General features: G+C 62.1%; 4 protein-coding genes across 7 annotated transcripts; 3 read left to right on the top strand and 1 right to left on the bottom strand.

Moving 5' to 3' along the window:
• Positions 1-1,514: 1,514 nt before the first annotated feature.
• RPS5 (ribosomal protein S5) lies at positions 1,515-7,025 on the top strand. Its single transcript, XM_070402252.1, has 6 exons — positions 1,515-1,615; positions 2,259-2,367; positions 5,700-5,909; positions 6,028-6,156; positions 6,736-6,834; positions 6,906-7,025. The coding sequence occupies exons 2-6, from the start codon at positions 2,260-2,262 to the stop codon at positions 6,972-6,974; spliced, it is 615 nt and encodes a 204-aa protein (XP_070258353.1). The 5' UTR covers positions 1,515-1,615; position 2,259; the 3' UTR covers positions 6,975-7,025.
• A 639-nt stretch (positions 7,026-7,664) lies between these two features.
• On the top strand, positions 7,665-9,480 carry RNF225 (ring finger protein 225). Its single transcript, XM_070402250.1, has 2 exons — positions 7,665-7,716; positions 8,001-9,480. Exon 2 carries the CDS (start codon positions 8,011-8,013, stop codon positions 8,992-8,994), a length of 984 nt encoding a protein of 327 aa, XP_070258351.1. The 5' UTR covers positions 7,665-7,716; positions 8,001-8,010; the 3' UTR covers positions 8,995-9,480.
• A 3,314-nt stretch (positions 9,481-12,794) lies between these two features.
• On the bottom strand, positions 12,795-15,718 carry LOC139000004 (centrin-2). Of its 3 annotated transcripts, none has more exons than XM_070402255.1 (3): positions 15,645-15,718; positions 14,535-14,597; positions 12,795-13,790 (listed from the first exon to the last, which is right to left on the bottom strand). In XM_070402255.1, exon 3 carries the CDS (start codon positions 13,747-13,749, stop codon positions 13,255-13,257), a length of 495 nt encoding a protein of 164 aa, XP_070258356.1. In that variant the 5' UTR covers positions 13,750-13,790; positions 14,535-14,597; positions 15,645-15,718; the 3' UTR covers positions 12,795-13,254. The 3 variants fall into 3 exon arrangements, with proteins under 3 accessions (XP_070258356.1, XP_070258357.1, XP_070258355.1); XM_070402256.1 differs by having other exon boundaries at positions 12,795-13,800; positions 15,645-15,674; XM_070402254.1 differs by lacking the exon at positions 15,645-15,718 and having other exon boundaries at positions 12,795-13,800; positions 14,525-14,572.
• A 221-nt stretch (positions 15,719-15,939) lies between these two features.
• Positions 15,940-20,282, top strand: ZNF584 (zinc finger protein 584). Of its 2 annotated transcripts, XM_070402249.1 has the most exons (4): positions 15,940-16,131; positions 16,728-16,830; positions 17,072-17,198; positions 18,656-20,282. In XM_070402249.1, the coding sequence occupies exons 3-4, from the start codon at positions 17,165-17,167 to the stop codon at positions 19,597-19,599; spliced, it is 978 nt and encodes a 325-aa protein (XP_070258350.1). In that variant the 5' UTR covers positions 15,940-16,131; positions 16,728-16,830; positions 17,072-17,164; the 3' UTR covers positions 19,600-20,282. The 2 variants fall into 2 exon arrangements, with proteins under 2 accessions (XP_070258350.1, XP_070258349.1); XM_070402248.1 differs by lacking the exon at positions 16,728-16,830.
• The last annotated feature ends 294 nt before the right edge of the window (positions 20,283-20,576 follow it).

Here is a 20,576-nt window from a genome sequence, read left to right as displayed (position 1 = left end):
TTTCAATGCAAGCGGGGTCCCTCTCGTGACGTCTGTATTACGTCAGTTACCAGGGAACCACCCGTGGCCTTTTCCGATTGTTCTCCTGTCCATGCTGCCAGGGGGAACCGAGGTTCCGAGGGGGAGCCCCTGTCTGCCTTTGAAGAGGAAGAGGCAGGGATGGGGGGCCTCTGGGTCCTGCTGAGTGTGAGGGTCCCTCAGTCAGCACCTCGCCGGGGGCATCCCCGTGACCAGGCAGCACCCCCAAGAGCCGGGGAGGGTCCCTCCAGGACCAGAAACCCACCCCAGCCCCTCCCCACCCCCAGACACCCCAGTGGGAGGCCCAAGCCTGCTGCTCTGCTCATACCCGTGGTTAGGAGCGCAGGGCCATGGGCCGTGGGCTGCAGGCAGGGGTGTTGGGGTGCAGCTCCTGTGCCTCCTGCCGGAGACTGAGATCGAACCCCTTCGCCAGCCCAAGGCACCCAGAGTCTCTGAGACGCTCCTGGACTTGGGGGAGGGGCAGGGTGAGCCTCAATAATCAGTCAACAAGCAAAATACAGCTGATGAGCACCCGGGGGTGGGCGGGGGGCCGCTGGGGACAGATGTTGGCCCTTCTGGCTGAGGGCCTTGGGGTCTGGGTGGGGGGGACCCTCCTTGGGTGCTGAGATGGGCACCGGGAGGTGGGGGGCCCCAGGCTCCACCAGATGCCCATCCCAGGCCAGAGGCGCCTAAAGATGGGGTGGGGGTCACTGGGTATGGCTGCAAAGAGGTCGGGGTCCCCTCCACCAAGCAGACTCCCTGCACCCGTCCAGCGACCTCAGCGTCAACTCCGGCTCCGGACGGACCCCAGGGCGTGGGGGCTGTTCCCTAGGCAACCGTCTGGGCGCCGCCCTAGGCCCACAGGACGGCGCCCCTCCCCGGCCTCCGCCCGCGCGTGATAACGGGGGTAGAGAAGCGATGGGGGGCCCCGGACGGGGTGATGGGTGAGGCCGAACTGAAAGATGTCTCCTCCTGGGACGCTGGCCCGTAGCAGCCCCGAGCTCGCGAGTGGGGGCGGGGAGGGGGCCCCACGCGTGGTGCCCGCGCATGCGCGCCCCGCGGCCAGGACCAGCGGAGGGCGGTCATCACTGGACCCCACGCCGCCGCCCGAGCCTGTGGCGCGTGCGTTCTGGCGGAGCGGACATCACGGAAAATGAGACGGTGCCGAACCGACTGGACCCGCTCGAAACCTGCAGCAGGTGGGACGTGAAATCAGCTGCCGAACACAGCGGCAAACGCTAGCGGGACATCTGCCCTCAGTAGACATGGCAGCGCTGGCCTCAAGGAGGCCTCTGCGCGTGCGCAGCATCCCTTAAGGCTGGGCAAGTGCCAGAGGTCCGACTTCCGCCAGGCTGGCTGGTGGGCACGCTTCTGCTTGTGCGCATGCGTCGAGAGTTGACGCACCCCGCGTTCGCCAAGAGAGCCTTTACATTCTTGCTCCGGATTGGTTCGTAAGTATAGCCCGGTGACCCGGAAGTGTTCGTCCTCGTTAAAAGCGTAGGCCCGCGGCCCGCGGCCTCTTCCTGTCTGTGTCAGCGGAGCGCGTGGTCCGCGCCGAGCGACCGAGACGCCCCAGACGCCCCGGCTGTGCGCTAAGGTGAGGCCGCCGCGGGGTCGGGGGTCCGATGGGCGTCCCGGAGATTCCCGGGGAGTCACGGGCTGGCCGTGCGGCCTGGGGGTGCCCTGGGGCGCCCTCACCGCTCTTCCCGGAAAACGTGCGGACCGACCCGTGGGAGCCCGGCCGCCGCCGTAGCTTCGCTGGCAGCCGGGCAGCGGCTGGTGGGTGGGCTCCTGCCACCCCGCGCTGACACGGGGGGTCCCCGTTATTCCGAGGTGCACCCGGCTTAGTCCTCGTGCCCGTTAGCGCCCGGCACGGACCGTCGGCTCGGCCTGGTTCTGGGCCAGGATCCTCGATGGCAGATCACGTGTCGGTGCTGCCGACGGGGAAGCGGGGTCCACGCTGTTGACTCTCCCGGGGGCTCAGGGCCCCTGAACCCCGGGGTTGGGGTTCGAACGGCAGCGGATGCGAGGTCGGGCCTTTGCCATCGGCGGCCCCGCTGCGGTCCGCGCAGCAGGGTGGACCCCGGGGGTCCTGGGGGGCAGGCAGGTGCCTCCTCCTGGTTGGCCCTGGAGGGGTCCCTCGGGGCTCAGGACGTGCAGGCAGCTGCCCCCGCGGCCCAGGCGCCTCGTGGCTTCCGGGGTCCCAGGCGGTGAGCAGGGATCTGCGGTTGTGCCCCCAGGATGAGTGAGTGGGAGACGGCAGCCCCCGCGGTGGCGGAGACGCCCGACATCAAGCTCTTCGGCAAGTGGAGCACCGACGACGTGCAGATCAATGACATTTCCCTGCAGGTGAGCGGGGCTCGGGGTGGGGGCGCGCGGGGGGCCTTCCGGGGGGTCACTCGGAAAGTGGAGCTGCCCTGCTGGCCCTGAGCTGGAGTGACAGGTGGACGGGAGACGCCTGGACCACACCCCACCCCCCCCTCCGTCCTGAGCAGAGGTTGCTACAGTTTCCTGTTGTTGTTTTTTAATACTCACCGGAGGAAATGCTTGTCGATTTTATTGTTGTTGTTTTTTTTTAATATATTTTCATTGCCCTGTCCAGTTTGGCCCAGTGGATAGAGCATCAGTCTAGGGACTGGAAGGTCCTGGGTTCAATTCCAGGTCAGGGCACAGGCCTGGGTTGCGGGCTCCATCCCCAGTAGGGGGCGTGCAGGAGGCAGCCGATCAATGATTCTCATCATTGATGTTTCATTCTCCTCTCTCTCCCTCTTCCTTCTCTCCGAAATCAATAAAAATATATTTTAAAATATATATTTATAGCCCTAACCGGTTTGGCTCAATGGATAGAGCGTCGGCCTGCGGACTCAAGGGTCCCAGGTTCGATTCCGGTCAAGGGCATGTCCCTTGGTTTCGGGCACCTCCCCAGTAGGAGGTGTGCAAGAGGCAGCTGATGGATGTTTCTCTCTCATGGATGTTTCTAACTCTCTATCCCTCTCCCGTCTTCTCTGTAAAAATCAATAAGATATATTTTAAAAAATTAAAATTAAAAAAAAATATTTTTTTTGTATTGATTTTAGAGGGGAAGAGAGAAACATAATTGATGAGAGAGAATCATCATCAATCAGCTGCCTCCTGCGTGCTCCCACACGGGATGGAGCCTGCAACCCAGGCCTGTGCCCTGACTTGGAATCGAACCCTGACCTCCTGGGTCATAGGTCAGGGCTCAACCACTGAGCCCCGTTGGCCGGGCTGCCTACTGATTTTAGAGGGAGAAGGAAACACCCATGGGTTGCCTGCTGTGCGTGCCGCCACCAGGGACTGAGCCACAGCCTTTTGGTGTCCAGCTGACAGTCCAGCCGGCTGAGCCTGGGGCCAGGGCGCTGCAGTTTTTTAGTAAAATACACATAACCCAGAATTCACCATGGCAACCATTTTAAAGTGCAAGGGTCCAACATCATTCTTTTGCATGTCTCAGCACCATCTAGTTTTGCCTGTCAGTTCTGCCCATTTTAACAAACTTGGGCCATAGGATGTTTGTAATTTAAACCTCTTTTATACACTATATGCATGTTTCCAAGCAACGTTTGTTAAAGGGTATTTCCCCTGTTGAATGGTGGTGGCACCCTTGAATTCCTGCACTCTTCTTATTTTTTAAAAAAATCCTCACCCAGGATATTTCCTCCATTGATTTCTAGAGAGAGCGGAAAGGAGAGAGAGAGAGAAATATCTAAGTTTGAGAGACACATCGATTGGCTGCCTCCCACACGTGCCCCAACTGGGGCCGGGGAATCTGCAACTGAGGGACCTTTAACCTGGAATCAGACCCGAGACCCTGAGCAAACGGGCCGGAGTGATTCCCGCGCCTTTGAGTCTTTCCGTTTGACTGTCCTCACGCCTGACGGTCTGTTTGCTGCGGCTGCACTGGGAGGCCTCCCACGGTGCCTCACCCCATGCATTGTCCACTTGGCCTCGGCATCGCTTTTGTGGGCTCTTCACAAAACAAAACAAAACTACTTTGGGACTGCGTTTGTACGGAGATGAATAAAATCCAGGTGGGATTGTATTTGTTGCTTCCCCTTCTCGTTTAAAAGAAGCATTTTTGTTGCCTCTGCGTGTATTTGGGGCCCAGGCCCTCTGCCTATCGGAGAACTCGGCCCCGTGCTTTCACTCTGAGTGTCTTGGGGATCGTTTTCCTTCATGGGCTCCGTTGCAGGTCTGCAAACTCAGAGGACACATAGCAAGTGTTTCAGTCTCTGGGCCGCCTGTGGTCTCTGTCGTGTGTGTGTACAACCCGTGAGAAATGTTAAACCTGTCTTCACTTTTCCCTGGTGCCTCACGGGGAAGCAGGTGTCATTGTGGCCCCGGGTTCTCTCTCTGCCCTGGGCCGGGGCCCATGAACCAGACCCTCGATGGGACGGCTGTGTCCGCAGGGTCCCCTGCCCGGCCGAGACATGAACACGCCCACCGGTCACCTGGTTCCCTCCGCGGAGACACCAGCCTCATCATCCTCTGTCCTTTCCCTGTTACTGCTTGTGTTTTTATTTTATTATGTTTCAAAACTTTATTGACTTTAGAGAGAGATATCAATTGTGCCAATTTTTTAAAAAACATTTTTATTGATTTCAGAGAGGAAGGGGGAGGGAGAGAGAAACATCCATGGTGAGAGAGAATCATTGGTCCGATGCCTCCTGGTTCGTTGATTGATACTCAACCACTGAGCCATGCTGGCTGGCTGTTCCAGTTCATTCATTGGTTGGTTCCTGTGTGAGGCCTGAACAGAGATTGGACCCTCAGCCTTGGGTATCGGGATGACGCTCTAACCGCTGAGATGCCAGCGCTGCTTGTGTCGTTAGATAAGCATTGTTGGGCCGTGTCCTCGTGTGAGTCAGAGGCCTGGGGCATGTTTCACAGGACTAATGAGATCTGTGGCCACACTGCAGTTCCTGGTCCCAACCCGTCCCCAACATTTTCGTGTTTTCTAGACATTTTCCTGGGAAACGTATGTATAGGAAGGACTTCTGTGTGATTCTTAAAACCACGGTTTGGGCCCTGCCCAGGTAGCTCAGTTGGTTAGAGCGTCATGTGCCAAGGTTGCGGGTTTGATTCCCAGCCAGGGCCAGACAAGGACCAACCGACGAATGCATAGATAAGTGGAACCGCAAATCAGTGTTTCTCTCCCTTCCTTCTCTCTAAAATCAATCCATTAAAAAACAAATAAAAACCACATTTTGAGCCTTGGCGGGTGTGGCCAGTTGGTTGAGCCTGGTCCCATGCACCAGGCTGCTTCCTGGTCAGGGCACATGCCGAGTTTTGGGCTCAGTCCCGGGTGGGGAGCACGCAGGAGGCAGCCCATCAGTGTTTCTACACATCGATGTTTCTTAGTCTCCCTTCCCCTTCCTCTCGCTAAAATTAATTAAAACGTATTTTAAAAACCAGCACCCTCTCAGAAGTTAGAGGGTTCCTTCAGCACAGCACAGCCCCGAGCCCCACAGCGTCCAACTCGAAACGGCCATGTGCAGTTTGAGGCGCCCGTTGGAAACAGCTGGGGGGTGTGGGGCGTTCTCTCTAGTCCTCCACCCGCCCTCTCTGCACAGTGGGGCTCACAGCCAGACCCCACCCGTGCGTGGTCCCCTGGGGCCGCTGGTCCCTCCTGCCCTGACGGGTCCCTCCCTCCGCCCCAGGACTACATCGCGGTGAAGGAGAAGTATGCCAAGTACCTGCCCCACAGCGCCGGGCGCTACGCGGCCAAGCGCTTCCGCAAGGCGCAGTGCCCCATCGTGGAGCGCCTCACCAACTCCATGATGATGCACGGCCGCAACAACGGCAAGAAGCTCATGACCGTGCGCATCGTCAAGCACGCCTTCGAGATCATCCACCTGCTCACCGGCGAGGTAGGCGGGGCCGGGCCAGACCCGCCACCCACAGTGCGCGATGGGGGCCTTCAGGGTTTAGGGTGACCATGGACGGGTCCTGGCCTGCCTCGGGCTCATTAGCTCCCCTCTCTCCCAGAACCCCCTGCAGGTCCTGGTGAACGCCATCATCAACAGCGGCCCCCGGGAGGACTCGACCCGAATTGGGCGCGCTGGGACCGTGAGGCGACAGGCTGTGGACGTGTCCCCGCTGCGCCGCGTGAATCAGGTGGGCCTGGGCTTGTGGCCCCGTGGCTGGGCGGGCACAGCAGTCGGAGGAGTCCTGCCCAGGGCAGGGGCTGGCCGGTGGGAAGGTTGCCCCAGTCGCATGCTTTACTTGGAGTGTCACTTCCTCCAGGAAGCCTTCCTGGATTCCTGCCCGTGCAGGGCAGATCCCAGCTCTGGACCTTTGGGGCGGCATTGGGCTGAGGTGCCGTTTGATTCTGGTGTATATTTTGTCACTGTGTGTGTTTTCTGGGACCATTGGAGGATCAGTTGACGACATTCTCAGAGAACATGGACGTTCTAATCCCACCGTCTAGGCTCCCTCTGTCCTGTTTATGCAGCGTCCCCAGCACTCTGGCTGCTCGTTTTCAATCCAGGGTCCAGGCCGGGAGCGCACCCTTTCATGGCAGGTCTCTAGTCTCCAGGAAACCGGGACCCTTTGTGTCTACACTTTAGTGGCCCCAGTGTGACCCCAGACCTGGCAGCAGTGTGGTCGCCAGCATTCCTTGGGGGCCCATGGGCCGGCCCTGCCTGGTGTGGGGTGTCCTCTGCCCCAGGCTTAGCCGGCCCCTGTGCTCCCCAGGCCATCTGGCTGCTGTGCACGGGGGCCCGCGAGGCTGCCTTCCGGAACATCAAGACCATCGCCGAGTGCCTGGCAGATGAGCTCATCAACGCGGCCAAGGTGGGTGAGGACACGGTGGGGGCTGGGGGGTCCTGCCCGCCCGGAGCTAACCCCTGCCTCCCTCCCCGCAGGGCTCCTCCAACTCCTACGCCATCAAGAAGAAAGACGAGCTGGAGCGCGTGGCCAAGTCCAACCGCTGATCCCCGTGCGGCTCCAATAAACAGTCTGCCCTCGGGCAGCACTGCCTCCTGTGCCTGTCTGTCCTTGGGGGTCGCGGGGGCTGGGGGTCCCCAAGTCCTGAGGAGCTGATCACATTCTTGGCACGTCTTGGGGCCGGGATTCCCAGGGAAGCACTGACTCAGAACCATGGCAGCCGGGGTGCAGGCCCGGCCACCTGGGATGTCCCTGCTGGTTGGGAGTGGGGGCGGGGTTGTCCTCACGGAGGTGCCCCTGGTCTGGGGGGGCTTGGTGAGTGCTGCTGCGGCCACTTCCAGCTCCTCTGCCGGCTGTGGGGCCCACCCTGTGCGGTCCCGGAGGGGCAGCCGCCTCCCACCCACAGACTCAGTCCCTCCTGCTGGTGTCCCATCCTGTCCTCTGGCTGCAGCCCAGGCCGGCGGCCTGCAGGGGGCACTGCCTCCCCCTTCCCCTGCACCGATGCCCCTGGGTGGGGAGTCCACCAGGAGCTGCTGGGGGCGGCGTCGGGGGCATCACTCACCTGAGGGCGCTGGGCGGTCAGGCTCTGAACTGAGCTGTCACCTGCCCGCCGCCCCCAGACATCCGGCCGGTGGGCGTGACGGGCGGTCCGACGAGTCAGGCCGGAACCGAGGGCGTGGCTGCGCCTCGGGGCCCCTCCCACGGGGCGGGGCGCTCGGTGTCCCTTGGCCGCTGGGCCGGGGAGTGGGGTCAAAGCTGACTTGCCCGCCGAGGGAGGAGGCTCCGCAGGTAGGACGGCGCCGGCGCCCTGGGGTCTCGGTGGGGGCCCTTCCCCTGCTGTGGGCTTCGTCCCTGGTCCCTGTGCTCCCGGGGCCTGTGGGTCCAACTCTCCCGGGAACCCCCCCTCCCCACGCCTGTCAGTGTCCGCTCAGCCCCCGTCTCCGGGGCATAACCTGCCCTGACCCCTGGGTTCGCCCCGGGCCCCAACCCTTTGCAGAGCCCCTCAATCTTCCCATCTGAGGGGTCCCCCCGCGGCACCCAGAGCCGCCGTCCTCCCGCCGCCTTCCCCGCAGGCCGGTCCGGATGCCCTGCCCCAGGCCGCCCTGGCTGCGCCGCCCGCGGGCCCCGCAGGGCTCCGGCCCCAGCTCCCCGGGCGCGCTCTCCGCGCCCCGCTCCCCGGACCAGGGCGAGACCGAGGACGAGGAGGAGGACGGGGACGGCAGCCCGGGCGCGGGCGCGTCCCCCATCCTGCCGCCCGCGTCCCCCGTCGAGTGCCTCATCTGCGTGTCGCCCTTCGACGGCGCCTTCAAGCTGCCCAAGCGCCTGGACTGCGGCCACGTCTTCTGCCTCGAGTGCCTGGCGCGCCTGTCGCTGGCCACGGCGGGCGGCGGCGAGGCGGTGGCCTGCCCGGTGTGCCGCGCGCCCACGCGCCTGGCCCCGCGCGGGGGGCTGCCCGCGCTGCCCACGCAGGTCGGCCTGCTGCCCCGCGAGGCCCGCGCCCCGCCCGCGCGCCAGGGCTCCGTGCGCTTCGACCGGCGCCGCGGGCTCCTCTACCTGCGCCCGCCGCCCGCGCCCGGGCCCCGCAAGACCCGCGCCGCGCGCCCGCCGTCCCCGCCACCGCCGCCCCCGCCGCTGCGCCTCGGCCGCCCGCTGTCGCGCCGCCTGAACCTGGACAGCCCCACCTGGGCCTTCAACGCCGCCGTGGCGCTCGCCGCGCTCGTGGCCGCCGGCCTGGTGGTCTCCGGCGTCTACATCTTCTTCCTCATCCCGCGCGCCGCCCCCGCGCGGCCGCAGGTCGTGGCGCTCGCCCCCGCGCCCGGCTTCTGGTTCCCGGCGCGGCCCGAGCCCGGGGCGCCCTGGACCCCCGCCTGGACGCCGGGCCCCACCGGCCGTGACCTGGACGCCACGCCGCCCGGGGCCGCGGAGGACACGCCGGAGCCCCCCGGGGACCCCGAGGACGCGGTGGAGGCGGCGGAGGTGCGGGACAGGCCCGCGGACCGCGCGTGGGAAGACGAGGGCGGCCCCGGCTGGGTTCGGGGCAGGAGGCGAGTGTGGGGGGCGCGGTAGACGCGCCTCCGGCAGATCCGGGTTCCGGGCCGGGCACCTCGCGTCCTCCCGGGGGCCTGGCCAGCCCCTTGCCCCGCCCCGCCCCTCCTCGGAGGCTCAGGAGACGCCGCAGGGACCATGTCTCCAGAGGGAGGCCTGGCGGGGTCACCGCCACCGGAGACGGCGCCCCAGGAAGCGACCCCGGCCCCCGCGAGCATCCAGCTGGGGGCGCCCGGACCCCATCTTTACAAAGACCCAGCTGGGCCCTGGCGGCTCGGCTCAGTGGACAGAGCCTCGGCGCGCGGACTGCAGGGACCCGCCTTTGACTCTGGTCAGCGGTCCAGGGCGCGCACCTGGTGTGCAGGCTCCTGTCGGGGCGCCCTCCGGGGCGTGTGCAGGAGGCAACCAATCCACGTTTCTCTCTCTTTCCCTTTCCCTTCCACTCTCTCTAAAAACCAATGGAAACGTATCCTCGGGAGAAGATTAAAATAAAAGACTCTGCTGGGAGGCGCCGTAAGTGGGCTACCTGGTCCTCATCCCTGTGGGACGCTCCGTGTAGGGGGCCTGGCAGTGGCACCCCAACCCTGATCCTCACACGGGTCCCACGGAGTGCACCCCCCACCATCCTCAGAGCCCTGGGGAGCAGGAGGCTGGGGGTGGGCGGGGAGGGGGCAGATGCTATCTGCTGGAAACGCCCCACCTGGGCGCACAGGGCTGACCCGCCAGGTGTCAGGAGGTGGGTTTGTCTTCTCTGCCGCCTGCAGCTGGGCGAGTGGCTCCAGCTGTGTCAGGGCCGGTCCTGGGCTGCCGCCCTGCGCCCCTGGCTGGGTCCAGGCCTGGGAGGACAGACGGGGCCTGAGCCTCCAAGACGGCTCACAGCGCTGCCGGGTAGGGGAGCTCGGTTAGAAGTCCTCCCAATACGCCAGGGTTGGGGGTTCGATCCCCGGTCAGGGCACATACAGGATTCAACCAGTGGATGCATCCAGCTGGGTGCTGAGTACCGATTTGCCAAGAGGGAGGCCTCAACTTCCCCCATGAGTCCTGGCTTCTTTATATATTTTTTATTGACTTCAGAGATGGAGAGAAACATCAACAATGAGAACCACGGCCCTGACCGGTTTGGCTCAGTGGATAGAGCGTTGGCCTGGGGACTGAAGGGTCCTGGGTTCGATTCCAGTCAAGGGCATGTACCTTGGTTGTGGGCACATCCCCAGTAGGAGATGTGCAGGAAGCAGCTGGTGGATGTTTCTCTCCCATCGATGTTTGTAACTCTCTATCCCTTTCCTTTCCTCTCTGTGAAAAATCAATAAAATATATTAAAAACAACAATAAGAACCACTGATGGGCTGCCTCCTGCAGGCCCCCCACTGGGGATTGAGCCTGCAACTGGGGCATGTGCCCTGACCGGGAATTGAACCTCCTGGTTCACAGGTCGGTGCTCAGCCACTGAGCCAGGATGGCCGGGTTCCAGAGTCTGGGGCCTCTGTGTCACCAGGCTCAACGAGGCAACAGTTGCCCTCTGGGTCAGTGCCGCCTGATTTGGGAGCGTTGCTCCTGGGCCTCCCTGGCCACTGGAGCCCCCATCACCCCATCTCCATTCATTCGTTCCTTGAGGCCAGCTGTGCCCCTTCCTGGCAGCCCCGTTGGGCCCCCAGATGCAGCCTTGGCCCTCCCTGTGGACAGCCGCCTCCAGGGCGGGCAGCCCTAGGGCTTCCGGCCTCCTCCTCTCAGAAGCCTTCCTGGCTTAGTCACAGCAGAGTAGATGGCAGCCACCCTCTGCACCAGCTAAACTCCAGTCAACGGCCCCACCCCAGGCCCAGGGTTGGGGTGCTGCGTGTTGCAGGTGGGCACCTGGATTTTCCTTTTTTAAAATATATTTTTATTGATTTCAGAGAGGAAGAGAGAGGGAGAGAGAAACATCAATGATGAGGGAGAATCACTGATCGGCTGCCTCCTGCACGGCCCACACTGGGGATCGAGCCCACAACCCAGGCATGTGCCCTTGACCGGAGATGGAACTGTGACCTCCTGGTTCATAGGTCAACGCTCAGCCCCTGAGCCACGCCAGCTGTGGGCACCCAGCGTTTTCCAACGTGACTTCCATGGGGCTGAAGGCTCCCGTTTGGTTTGTTGACACTGTGGGTCCACCCAGGATGCCTGTGGACACCGGGCCCAGCCCGCTGGCCGCCCGCCACCCTGACCTGGCAGCTGGTGGAGTCCTGTGGATGGAGCTGCCGCTTCCAGGGGGAAAGCCTGGAGCCGGGAGCAGCAGGGCACCGAGGGAGTGTCTTCCCGGACCAGTTCCAGTCCCATACTTGCGTGCCCCTGTCACTGGGAGCCCAGCCCGCAGGGAGGGGCCGGCCAGGCAGGAGCCAGGCTGGCGATGTGCGGTTCTCTCTGGCATCTGCCACATCCTTCCGCCGACTCAGTTCCTCAGAACAACACACAGGACCTCGCAGTTCTGCGGGCAGACGTCGTCGGATCGGTCTCCCCTGACTGAAGTCCCGGTGATCACAGGCCCGTTCCTCCCGGGGGCTCCGGGGGGAATGCCTGTCCTCCCGGCTGCAGGGTAGTAGCTCTCTCTCTCTCTCTCTCTCTCTCTGACCCTCCTGCTTTGCTCCTTCACTTACACTGTGATAGCCCTGGCCGGTGTTGCTCAGTGGATGGAGCGTCGGCCCATGAACTGGAGGGTCCTGGGTTCGATTCTGGTCAAGGGCACGTACCTTGGTTGCAGGGTCCCTGGCCCTGGTCGGGGTGCGTGCGGGAGGCAACCGATCGATGCGTCTCTCTCTCTCACATCGCTGTTTCTCTGTCTCTCCTTTCCCCTTCCACTCTTTCTAAAAATCAGTGGAATATCCTCATGTGAGGATTAACAGAAAAAAATAAATAAAAAGCTTGCGACGAAGTGAGCCCAGCACACTCCCCCCAGCTCAGTGTCCTTCCCTTAATCACATCTACAGGCCCATCTTGCCATGCAAGGTATCAGATCCCAGGACTCGGGATCTGGACATCTGTGGGGGCCATTATCTAGTTTATATCGAGTCCCAGACAGCTCCCTCTTCATCCCTTCCCTCCTGCGCCCCAGGAGGGGACAGGAGACCTGCCAGGGATGGGTCCAGCCGGGGGACCAGAAGGGGACCTTTGGCGGTTCACAGAAGCGCAAAAGATGATGCTCTCTGCCTGAGTGTGTCCAAGGAAGGCTGCCTGGAGGAAGAGACCTCAGCGCTGTATCTTCAAGGACACTCAGGGAGATGACAGGTGGCACTGAGTCCGGGGTAGCTGGGCCAGTGAGGTGGTGGCGAGGGTCCAGGGAGGGCGGGCCCCTCCCTCCACCAACCAGCTTCCTCTGGGGGCTACAAGGAAGCTGGGCTTCTCCACCCGCCCAGCTGGGAGCCCGAGACCTCAGTCTCTCCGCCTGTAAAATGGGGCTGATGACAGAGCCGGGGACTGCGGGGCACCCCCGGCTGCTGATTGCTACCTCGATGCCCGCCCGCCCGCCCACTGCCCCGGCAACAAAGGAGCTGCTGAAACCAGCCTGGGGCCTGGATCATGGGGGCCTCCCCCCACCCCTGATGCTCACCTCACTGCCTTTGTGGCCGCCTGGAGCTGTGCCCACCCAGCCCTCCCTCTGCCCACTCCACCCTTGCTGGGCGGCCCCTCCCACCAGTCCCAGGCTTGCTCCCCCCCCAGGTCCTCTGAACCCCCAAAGCGCAGGTCCTGGTAGGGTGCCTGAGGCCTGGACTTGGGGCTTTGGTTCTCTCTTTCTGTAAAATGGGCCGCAGTAAACACTTAAACAATCCACTTACAAGGGGAACTTTTTTTTTTAGGCTTTATTTTAACACAAAACAAATAGGAAAAACATATCCAAATGCAAGTGAGAGAGTTCACTGGATTTTTTAAAAGAGAAAGCTGCACTCAGGTGTCGATTCAAACCAGAACCGCCGCAGAGATGCCCGCTGTTTGTGGTGACAGTTACACCGTGCGTCTGCCTGCGGAGTCCTCCTGTGGCGCCGTAAGGAGCGAAGCAACACGAGGGAGCGTGGCGGGTGGGTGAGCGCGCCCGTGTGCTCTGTTCTTTTCTGGAGAATTAACGGAAGCAGCAGGTCACCCCACAAAGAACTTTTTCAGGGAACAGTTGCAACAAAAGTTGAAAATGGGTGTGAGGTTGTTACTAAAGTTGTACAGGGAGGTTAATGGGGAAAAACATTTGTGCTTCTCAAAAACCAGGTTTCGCACAACAGCAGGCACGGAGGCTGTGCTTGCAGCAGGAGGAGAGGAGACTCAGTAAAGGCTGGTCTTCTTCATGATGCGCAGGAACTCCTGCTCGTTGACCACCCCGTCGCCGTCCCGGTCGGCCTCGTCGATCATTTCCTGCAGCTCCTCGTCGGTGAGGTTCTCGCCCAGCTCCTTGGCCACACGCTTGAGGTTGTTGAAGGATATGGTCCCGGTCTCGTCGTCGTCGAAGAGCTTGAACGCCTTCAGGATCTCCTCTTTGGTGTCTTTCTCGCACATCTTTTGCGTCATCACCGTCAGGAAGTCGTTGAAGTTCATCTTCCCCGTGCCCTCCTTGTCGATGTCCCCGATCATCTTCTTAATCTCTTCTTTCTTGGGTTCAAAGCCCAGGGCTCTCATGGCCACCTTCAGCTCCTTGACGTCGATGGTCCCCGTTGCGTCCGTGTCGAAGAGGTCGAACGCCTGCCGGATCTCCTGGATCTGCTCCTTGGTCAGCTCCGGCTTGGGACTCGCCCTCTTGCGCTGGGAGGACGCCGCTGCCATGTCTGCCTTCTGAAAGCGAGAGGCCGCTGGGGAGCCCGAGTCTGCTCTGCCCTGGAACAGGTGGCCGAGGGGGCCAGGGAGGTGGGAGAGGCAGGTTAGGGGAGCCAGCCTCGAGGCCCAGGCCCAGCAAGGAGGCTGCGTCTCTTCGGCCCCGGGGGAAAGGTAACAGGAGGGAGTGGTGTCCCGAAGCCGAGAACCCGTGGGAAGGGCTGAGGGGCGGCCTAGACCTGGGAAGGGCTCAGCCTCTGGGAAAGGGTGCCACAGAGGAAGGGGGATGCTTTGACCCACTGGTATTTACTGGGCACCTGCTGTGAACCCAGGGTGCACGGGGGGCCCCCAGGCCCGAGGAGGGAACCTCCCCAGGCAGGTGATGCCCAGAGGACTCAGCAGAGAGCCATCCTCTTGGCCACATGGCTTCCCCGCCAGGCTCCTGGGTCCTCCCCCAGCTCAGCAGACCCCTCCTGGGTCCTCCCCCAGCTCAGCACAAGCCGTCCTGGGTCTTCCCCCAGCTCAGCACAGCCGTCCTGGGTCCTCCCCCAGCTCAGCACAAGCCGTCCTGGGTCCTTCCCCAGCTCAGCAGACCCCTCCTGGGTCCTCCCCCAGCTCAGCACAAGCCGTCCTGGGTCCTCCCCCAGCTCAGCAGACCCCTCCTGGGTCCTCCCCCAGCTCTCCCCACTTCTCCTCAGAGGGAGTGGCCGTGTCCAGGATGAGGGATGGGGAAACTGAGGCTGGCGGGCTGGGCGGGACTTGGACTGGGGAGCATCCTGCAAAGCACCTCCGCTCACCCTGGCCGAGTAGCGCCTCTGGCTGGAGCGTCTTCCCAGTCGCAAAGGCTGTGGGTTCGATCCCTGGTCAGGGCACAGAAAAGAGCCAACCAATGAATGCGTATGAAGATGGTACAAATCCGTGTGTGTGTGTGTGTGTGTGTGTGTGTGTCTCTCTCTCTCTCTCAAAATCAATAAATAAAAAATTAAGACCAGCCCTGGCTTGTGTGGCTCAGTGGATTGAGCCTCGGCCTGTGGACTGAAGGGTCCCGGGTTCGATTCAGGTCAAGGGCACATGCCCGGGGTTGCAGGCTCCATCCCCAGTGGGGGCCGTGCAGGAGGCAGCCGATCAATGATTCTCTCTCATCATTGATGTTTCTATCTCTCTCTCCCTCTCCCTTCCTCTCTGAAATCAATTAGAAAAAATAAAATCAATAAAAATATATTTATTTTTTTAAAAATATATTTTATTGATTTTTTACAGAGAGAAAGGGAGAGAGATACAGAGTTAGAAACATCGATCAGCTGCCTCCTGCACACCCCCCACTGGGGATGTGTCCACAACCAAGGTACATGCCCTTGACCGGAATCGAACCCGGGACCCTTGAGTCCAAAGGCCGACGCTCCATCCGCTGAGCCAAACCAGTTAGGACTGAAAAGAATATTTAAAATAAAAAATAATAATAATAATTAATTAATTAATTAAGACCAGCTGGAGTCGCTCAGCGGTTGAACTTCGACCTCTGAACCCGGAGGTCACGGTTGGATCCCGCTCGGGGCACGCGCCGGGGTGGCGGTTGGATCCGGTAGGGGGCGCGCGGGAGGCGGCCGCTCCCTGATTCCCTCTCATCACGGATGCTTCTCTCTCTCTTCCTCTCCCTTCCTCTCTGAAATCAATAAAAATAAATATTTTTAAAAAATGAAAAAGAAAACCCCCACGTCCCCTCAACTCCACGCCCAGACCCCTCCCCCCGTCCCCCTCCGACCCGCCGCCGCCGTTCTCCCCGCCCGAGCCCCCGCCTCGCTAACCCCGCCACCCGCCAGGCCCCGGGCGTGCAGGTCGCCGTGGGGCCGCCCCGCTCGCTCGCCTCCCCGCTCCCGTGTCCCCGACGCCGGCGGCCGCGCAGCAACCTGCTTCTCCGCCCCGAGTGGGTCCGTAGTAACGGAGCGAAGCGTCTAGCGCGGCTCCCTCCGAAACGCCCCTTTCCCGGCCGTTGTCGGTTGCTACGTCACGGACGCCCCGCGAGGCACTCTGGGAAATGTAGTTCCGGTGCTTCCAGCCGAAGCTGAGAGCGTGCGCCCCCTGTCGCCGTGGTAACAAGCGAGCGGCCCCGCGTGGGGCGCTGGGAAATGGAGTGCGAGCGTGAGGCGGCCGCAGCACGGACGGGGCGGGACTTCCGGCGCTGCCCGGCGGCGCTCGGGGGGGGCTCCCGGCGGCGGGTCCGTGCGGGCTCCCGGCGCGTGTGTCGCGGGCCCCGCGGGCGGCGAAGGAGAAGGGCGGCCCCGTCTGCGTCAGGCCCGCGTCCCCCGCGCCTCCGGAGACGGCGCCCCGCACCCCGCGGATGACGAGCTTCGCGCCACGCTGCGCCCACAGGTTCCGATGGCCGAGGAGGCGCGGGTGAGCGGAAGGGGGTCTGGTTCCGATGAGCCCAGGACGGAGCCGGCTGGGAGGGGCGGGAGGGCGGTTGCTCTCCGCGCTGTCGCTCTGGCCGTGGAGCGGGGACGGGGTGCGGGGTGCGGGGTGCGGGGCTGGGTGCCTGGTGGGCGCAAGGGTCGCTGGGGGGTGGGGGGGGTCCCAGAGCAGGTCCTGGTGCCGGAGAGAGAAGGCTGAGCTCTCCGGGGTGACCCCGGGGACCCGGGGGGCTGGTGGCAGGAGATGGGGTGCGGCTGGTGCAGGGTCGGGGGCGGGAGGGTTGGGGCGCAAAGGGGCCTGGATGTGTCCTGTCGACATCAGGGGTCCCCATCGCCCCACACACGCCCCACGGGGGGCAGTTTGGTGTTTAAGGGGGGCACCTCGAGAATTGAGTTATTAACAGTGAGTTTTTTGCATTTCTTATGGCTCTAGGGGCCTCATAGAGTTTATAAATGTATATTGTGGCATATTTATGCATTTCAGTTCTCTATTATGTTTTGAAACTTTGTTTACTATTTTTTCCATACCACTTTGTACTATTATTATTATTGTTTTTAATATATTTTATTGATTTTTTACAGGGAGGAAGGGAGAGGGATAGAGAGTTAGAAACATCGATGAGAGAGAAACATCGGATCAGCTGCCTCCTGCACACTCCCTACTGTGTATGTTCCCGCAACCAAGGTACATGCCCTGGACCGGAATCGAACCCGGGACCTTTCAGTCCGCAGGCGGAAGCTCTATCCACTGAGCCAAACCGGCCACGGCAACAGTTCATTTGTTGAATAATAAGAATTATATGCCATGGGGAGGAGGGAGTGGGTATCAGGATTTTAGGGGTGGTTAGGTGGGGCATGGCCAAAGACAGATGGGGACCCCCTGGTCTGCATTGGGGCTGGCGAGGCTGAGTGGACTCCACCCGCAGGGCCCGGTCACCTTCGAGGACGTGGCCGTGTACTTCTCCCGGGAGGAGTGGACGCTCCTCACCCCCACCCAGAGGAGCCTGTACCGGGAGGTGATGCTGGAGAACTTCGCTCTCACCGTCTCGCTGGGTAAGGCCCTCAGGCTCTGCCCGCAAACTGGCCGCCTCTGGCTGTTCCCCTCGGGGGTTCCTGTTCCTCCTAAAGCCCCCGGGGTTGGTGCCCAGTGCAGGGGCCAGGCGCTGGGCGTGAGCTGGTCTCCGCCTCTCGGCCGCTCTCCCTGACGCTGCGGAGGCCATGGCCTCTCGCGCCGGGTTTTGCCTTCTTCCAACTAAAGAAATTCTCGCCCTAACCTGTGTGGCTCAGTGGATAGAGCATCAGCCTGCAGACTGAAAGGTCCCGGGTTCGAATCTGATCAAGGGCATGTACCTTGGTTGCGGGCACATCCCCAGTGGGGGGTGTGCAGGAGGCAGACCGATGTTTCTCTCTCATCGATGTTTCTGACTCTCTATCCCTCTCCCTTCCTCTCTGTAAAAAATCAATAAATATATTTTAATAAAGAAATTCTCTAGGGCCCTCCCTGGTCCAGGCTTGAGCCATGGAAGTGAATCAGTAGGTCAGTTTGGGGAGTATTGCCATCTTCGTGTCTTTCAACCCATGGACATGACATGTCTTTCCATTTATTTCGCTGTTCTATAATTTTTAAAAAATATATATTTTTATTGTTTTCAGAGAGGAAGGGAGAGAGAGCGAGAGAAACGTCAATGATGAGAGAGAATCGTCCACTGGCTGCCTCCTGCACGGCCTGTGACCGGGCCTGTGCCCTGACTGGGAGTCGAACCGTGACCTCCTGGTTCATAGGTCGATGCTCAACCACTGAGCCACATTGGCCCGGCCTCGGTGAATGTTTAAATGTACGGGGGAGGTTTCTTTTCTAAGACTCAGGTTCCTTCTGGTTGCCATGGTGACATGGGCTTCCTGTGGTGTGTGGTCGGCTGGGTCAGCCTTCACTTGGGGGCGTGGGGGGGCTCTCACACTGTCCCCTAGGATTTGTGCCTTCGGGGTCCCATGTGGTGGCCCAACGGGAGGGTGAAATGGAGCCCTGGGTACCCATCAGGGTGGGCGAGACTCTGTTCAGCAGAGCGGGAGCCGGGAGGGGTCCTGGTCTCGGCGGGTGGGGCCGGGGGTGCCTCGTTCTCGGGGTGGACCTCCGCGTGCTGGCTGCGGGTCTGTGTGCACTGGCATCTCCCACCTCCTTTCCCACCTCCCCCTGGTCAGGCCCCGACGACCCGCCTCTCTGCCTCTGTGCCCTGTCATGGCCCCTTCCCTGTGCTCAGGCGTCTGTTTCTCGTAGACGCAGCCTCCTCACAGAGCTCACTGTCACCGGCAGCTCGGGCCACGGGAAGCCTGCTGCAGGGTGTGATGGGGAGGCCCCGCTCCCCGCACTGCCCCTCGCCCCTTTCTCCCCAGACAGTCCCCTGCCGCCTCCTGGCTGTCTGTGCTCCTGTCCGGGTGCGTCGTCCGCACACAGGGGTGGAGGTGTCTCCTCCCTCTCTCCCAGCTGTTGGCACCTGACCTTGCTGTTTCAGGGTGTCCCCGGGGACTGGACGACGCGGAGGCCCCTCGGCAGGTGAAGAGCCGCAGAGTCCACCTGTCAGAGAAGCACCCTCGGTGTGGGGAGCCTGAGGAGGGCACCCCCGGTGCGGGGCGGCCACACGGCAGCACGGGGCACCGGGAGCCCGTGCCACCCGGATCCCGTCGCCAGCAGCAGGCAGTCAGGTGCAGCGGCTGCGGGACAGCCTTCCCCAAGGCCTTCGCGCTCCTCGACCACCTGGTAACTCACTGTGAGGAGGGCCCCTTCGGGCGCCCCAAAGGCGGAGGTGCCCCCGAGGGGAACGGGACCCTGGTCGGTCACAGGAGGACCCCCACGGGAGGAGCGCCCCACGTGTGCCACGCGTGCGGGAAGGCCTTCAGCTACCCGTCGAAGCTGAGGAAGCACCAGAAGGTGCACACGGGCGTCAGGCCTTTCGGCTGCGCTGAGTGCGGGAGAACCTTCAGCCGCAAAGACGCCCTCGTGCTGCACCGGAGGGTCCACACCGGGGAGAGGCCCTACGCCTGCGGCGAGTGCGGCAGAGCCTTCAGCGTTCTGTCCACCCTCATCCGGCACCGGAAAGTCCACATCGGAGACAGGCCCTACGAGTGCCGGGAATGTGGGAAGTTCTTTAAGTACAGCCAGAGCTTCGCGCTCCACCAGAGAGTTCACACCGGAGAGAAGCCTTACCCGTGCACGCAGTGCGGGAAAGCGTACGTGACGCGCTCCGGCCTGTACCAGCACGGCAAGGCCCACACTGGCGAACGGCCCTACGAGTGCGGCCTGTGCGGGAAGACCTTCACCACCAGGTCCTACCGCAATCGCCACCAGCAGTTTCACACGGAGCAGCGGGCCTACGAGTGTGCGGAGTGCGGCAAAGCCTTCAAACACAGCTCCACGCTCCTGCAGCACAAGAAAGTCCACACGGGAGCAGGGCCGTAGGCGGCCGGGATGTGGGAAGGCCTTTCGCCACAGCCGGCACCTTGCTCAACGCGGAGGGTCTCTCTCCAGGGAGGAGGTTGAGGAGAGGAGCCGTTTGAGAGGTGAGCCAGGCACACCCACACCCCGCCGGGAGGGGTCGGGTGTGCAGGAAGCTTCCGGGAGCTGTGTGCACGCTGACCTGCTCAGGCCGCTGCCGTCCGACAGTCCCCATGGTGGCATCTGCCGCCCAGTGTGCTCAGGGACAGCAGACCTCTGTGCTCCCTGCTCCGAGTAGAACAGAGTCCTGAGTGTTGGAGCCCAGATTGGGCGTTACGTCCCGACTGGTTCAGGTGTGGGCATCGCCCCGCTGTGGCCAGCAGTCGCTAAGCAGTGCCCACTGGGGCGTGCGGGGAGGGTGAACGGTCTCTGGTACTGTTGACACTGCTCGGGGCACCCGTCTCTCGCTCACTGCTCCGGAGGGCACAGCAGTGAGTCCTTGGCCGGTGCGGCTCAGGGGGTTGAACATCCCGTGCACCCAGAGGTGGTTGATCCGATTCTCAGTCAGGGCACGTGCCCGGTTTGCGGGCTTGATCCTCAGCAAGAGAGGCAGCAAATCGATGGTTCTCTGTCATCGATGGATGTTTCTCTCTCTCTCCTTTTCCCTTTCTCTCTCTGTAAAATCAATAAAACCATTTTTTTAAAAAGGCCTTGTCACCTTTAATCCTGGGGATCCTGGTCTCCGTGTGAGGGGATAACGGACGAGATTGGGCTCATGAGCAGAGGGAACGGCCTCCCTGACTTCCGTCTGCCTCGGGGGGCCGGCAGGATGGCAGGGCACAGCTCTGATTGGCCAGCCTGGCTCACAGGCACCTGGGACCTGCGGGGAGACCCCGGAGGCCTGGCGGGTGAATGGTGTCGCCTGGCTGTCAGGTTTCCTGGTGGATCAGGAATGGGGGAGCTGCGATCAGATGGCCCACGTGTTCCCAGGGCCCTGGTTC

The sequence above is a fragment of the Myotis yumanensis genome, unplaced genomic scaffold (assembly GCF_028538775.1).
Source record: "Myotis yumanensis isolate MYYU_CA2020_CCGP unplaced genomic scaffold, mMyoYum1.0.hap1 SCAF_23, whole genome shotgun sequence".
Taxonomy (NCBI): domain Eukaryota; kingdom Metazoa; phylum Chordata; class Mammalia; order Chiroptera; family Vespertilionidae; genus Myotis; species Myotis yumanensis.
Note: the sequence above shows the minus strand (reverse complement) of the source record. Positions and strands in the feature narration are given on the sequence as shown.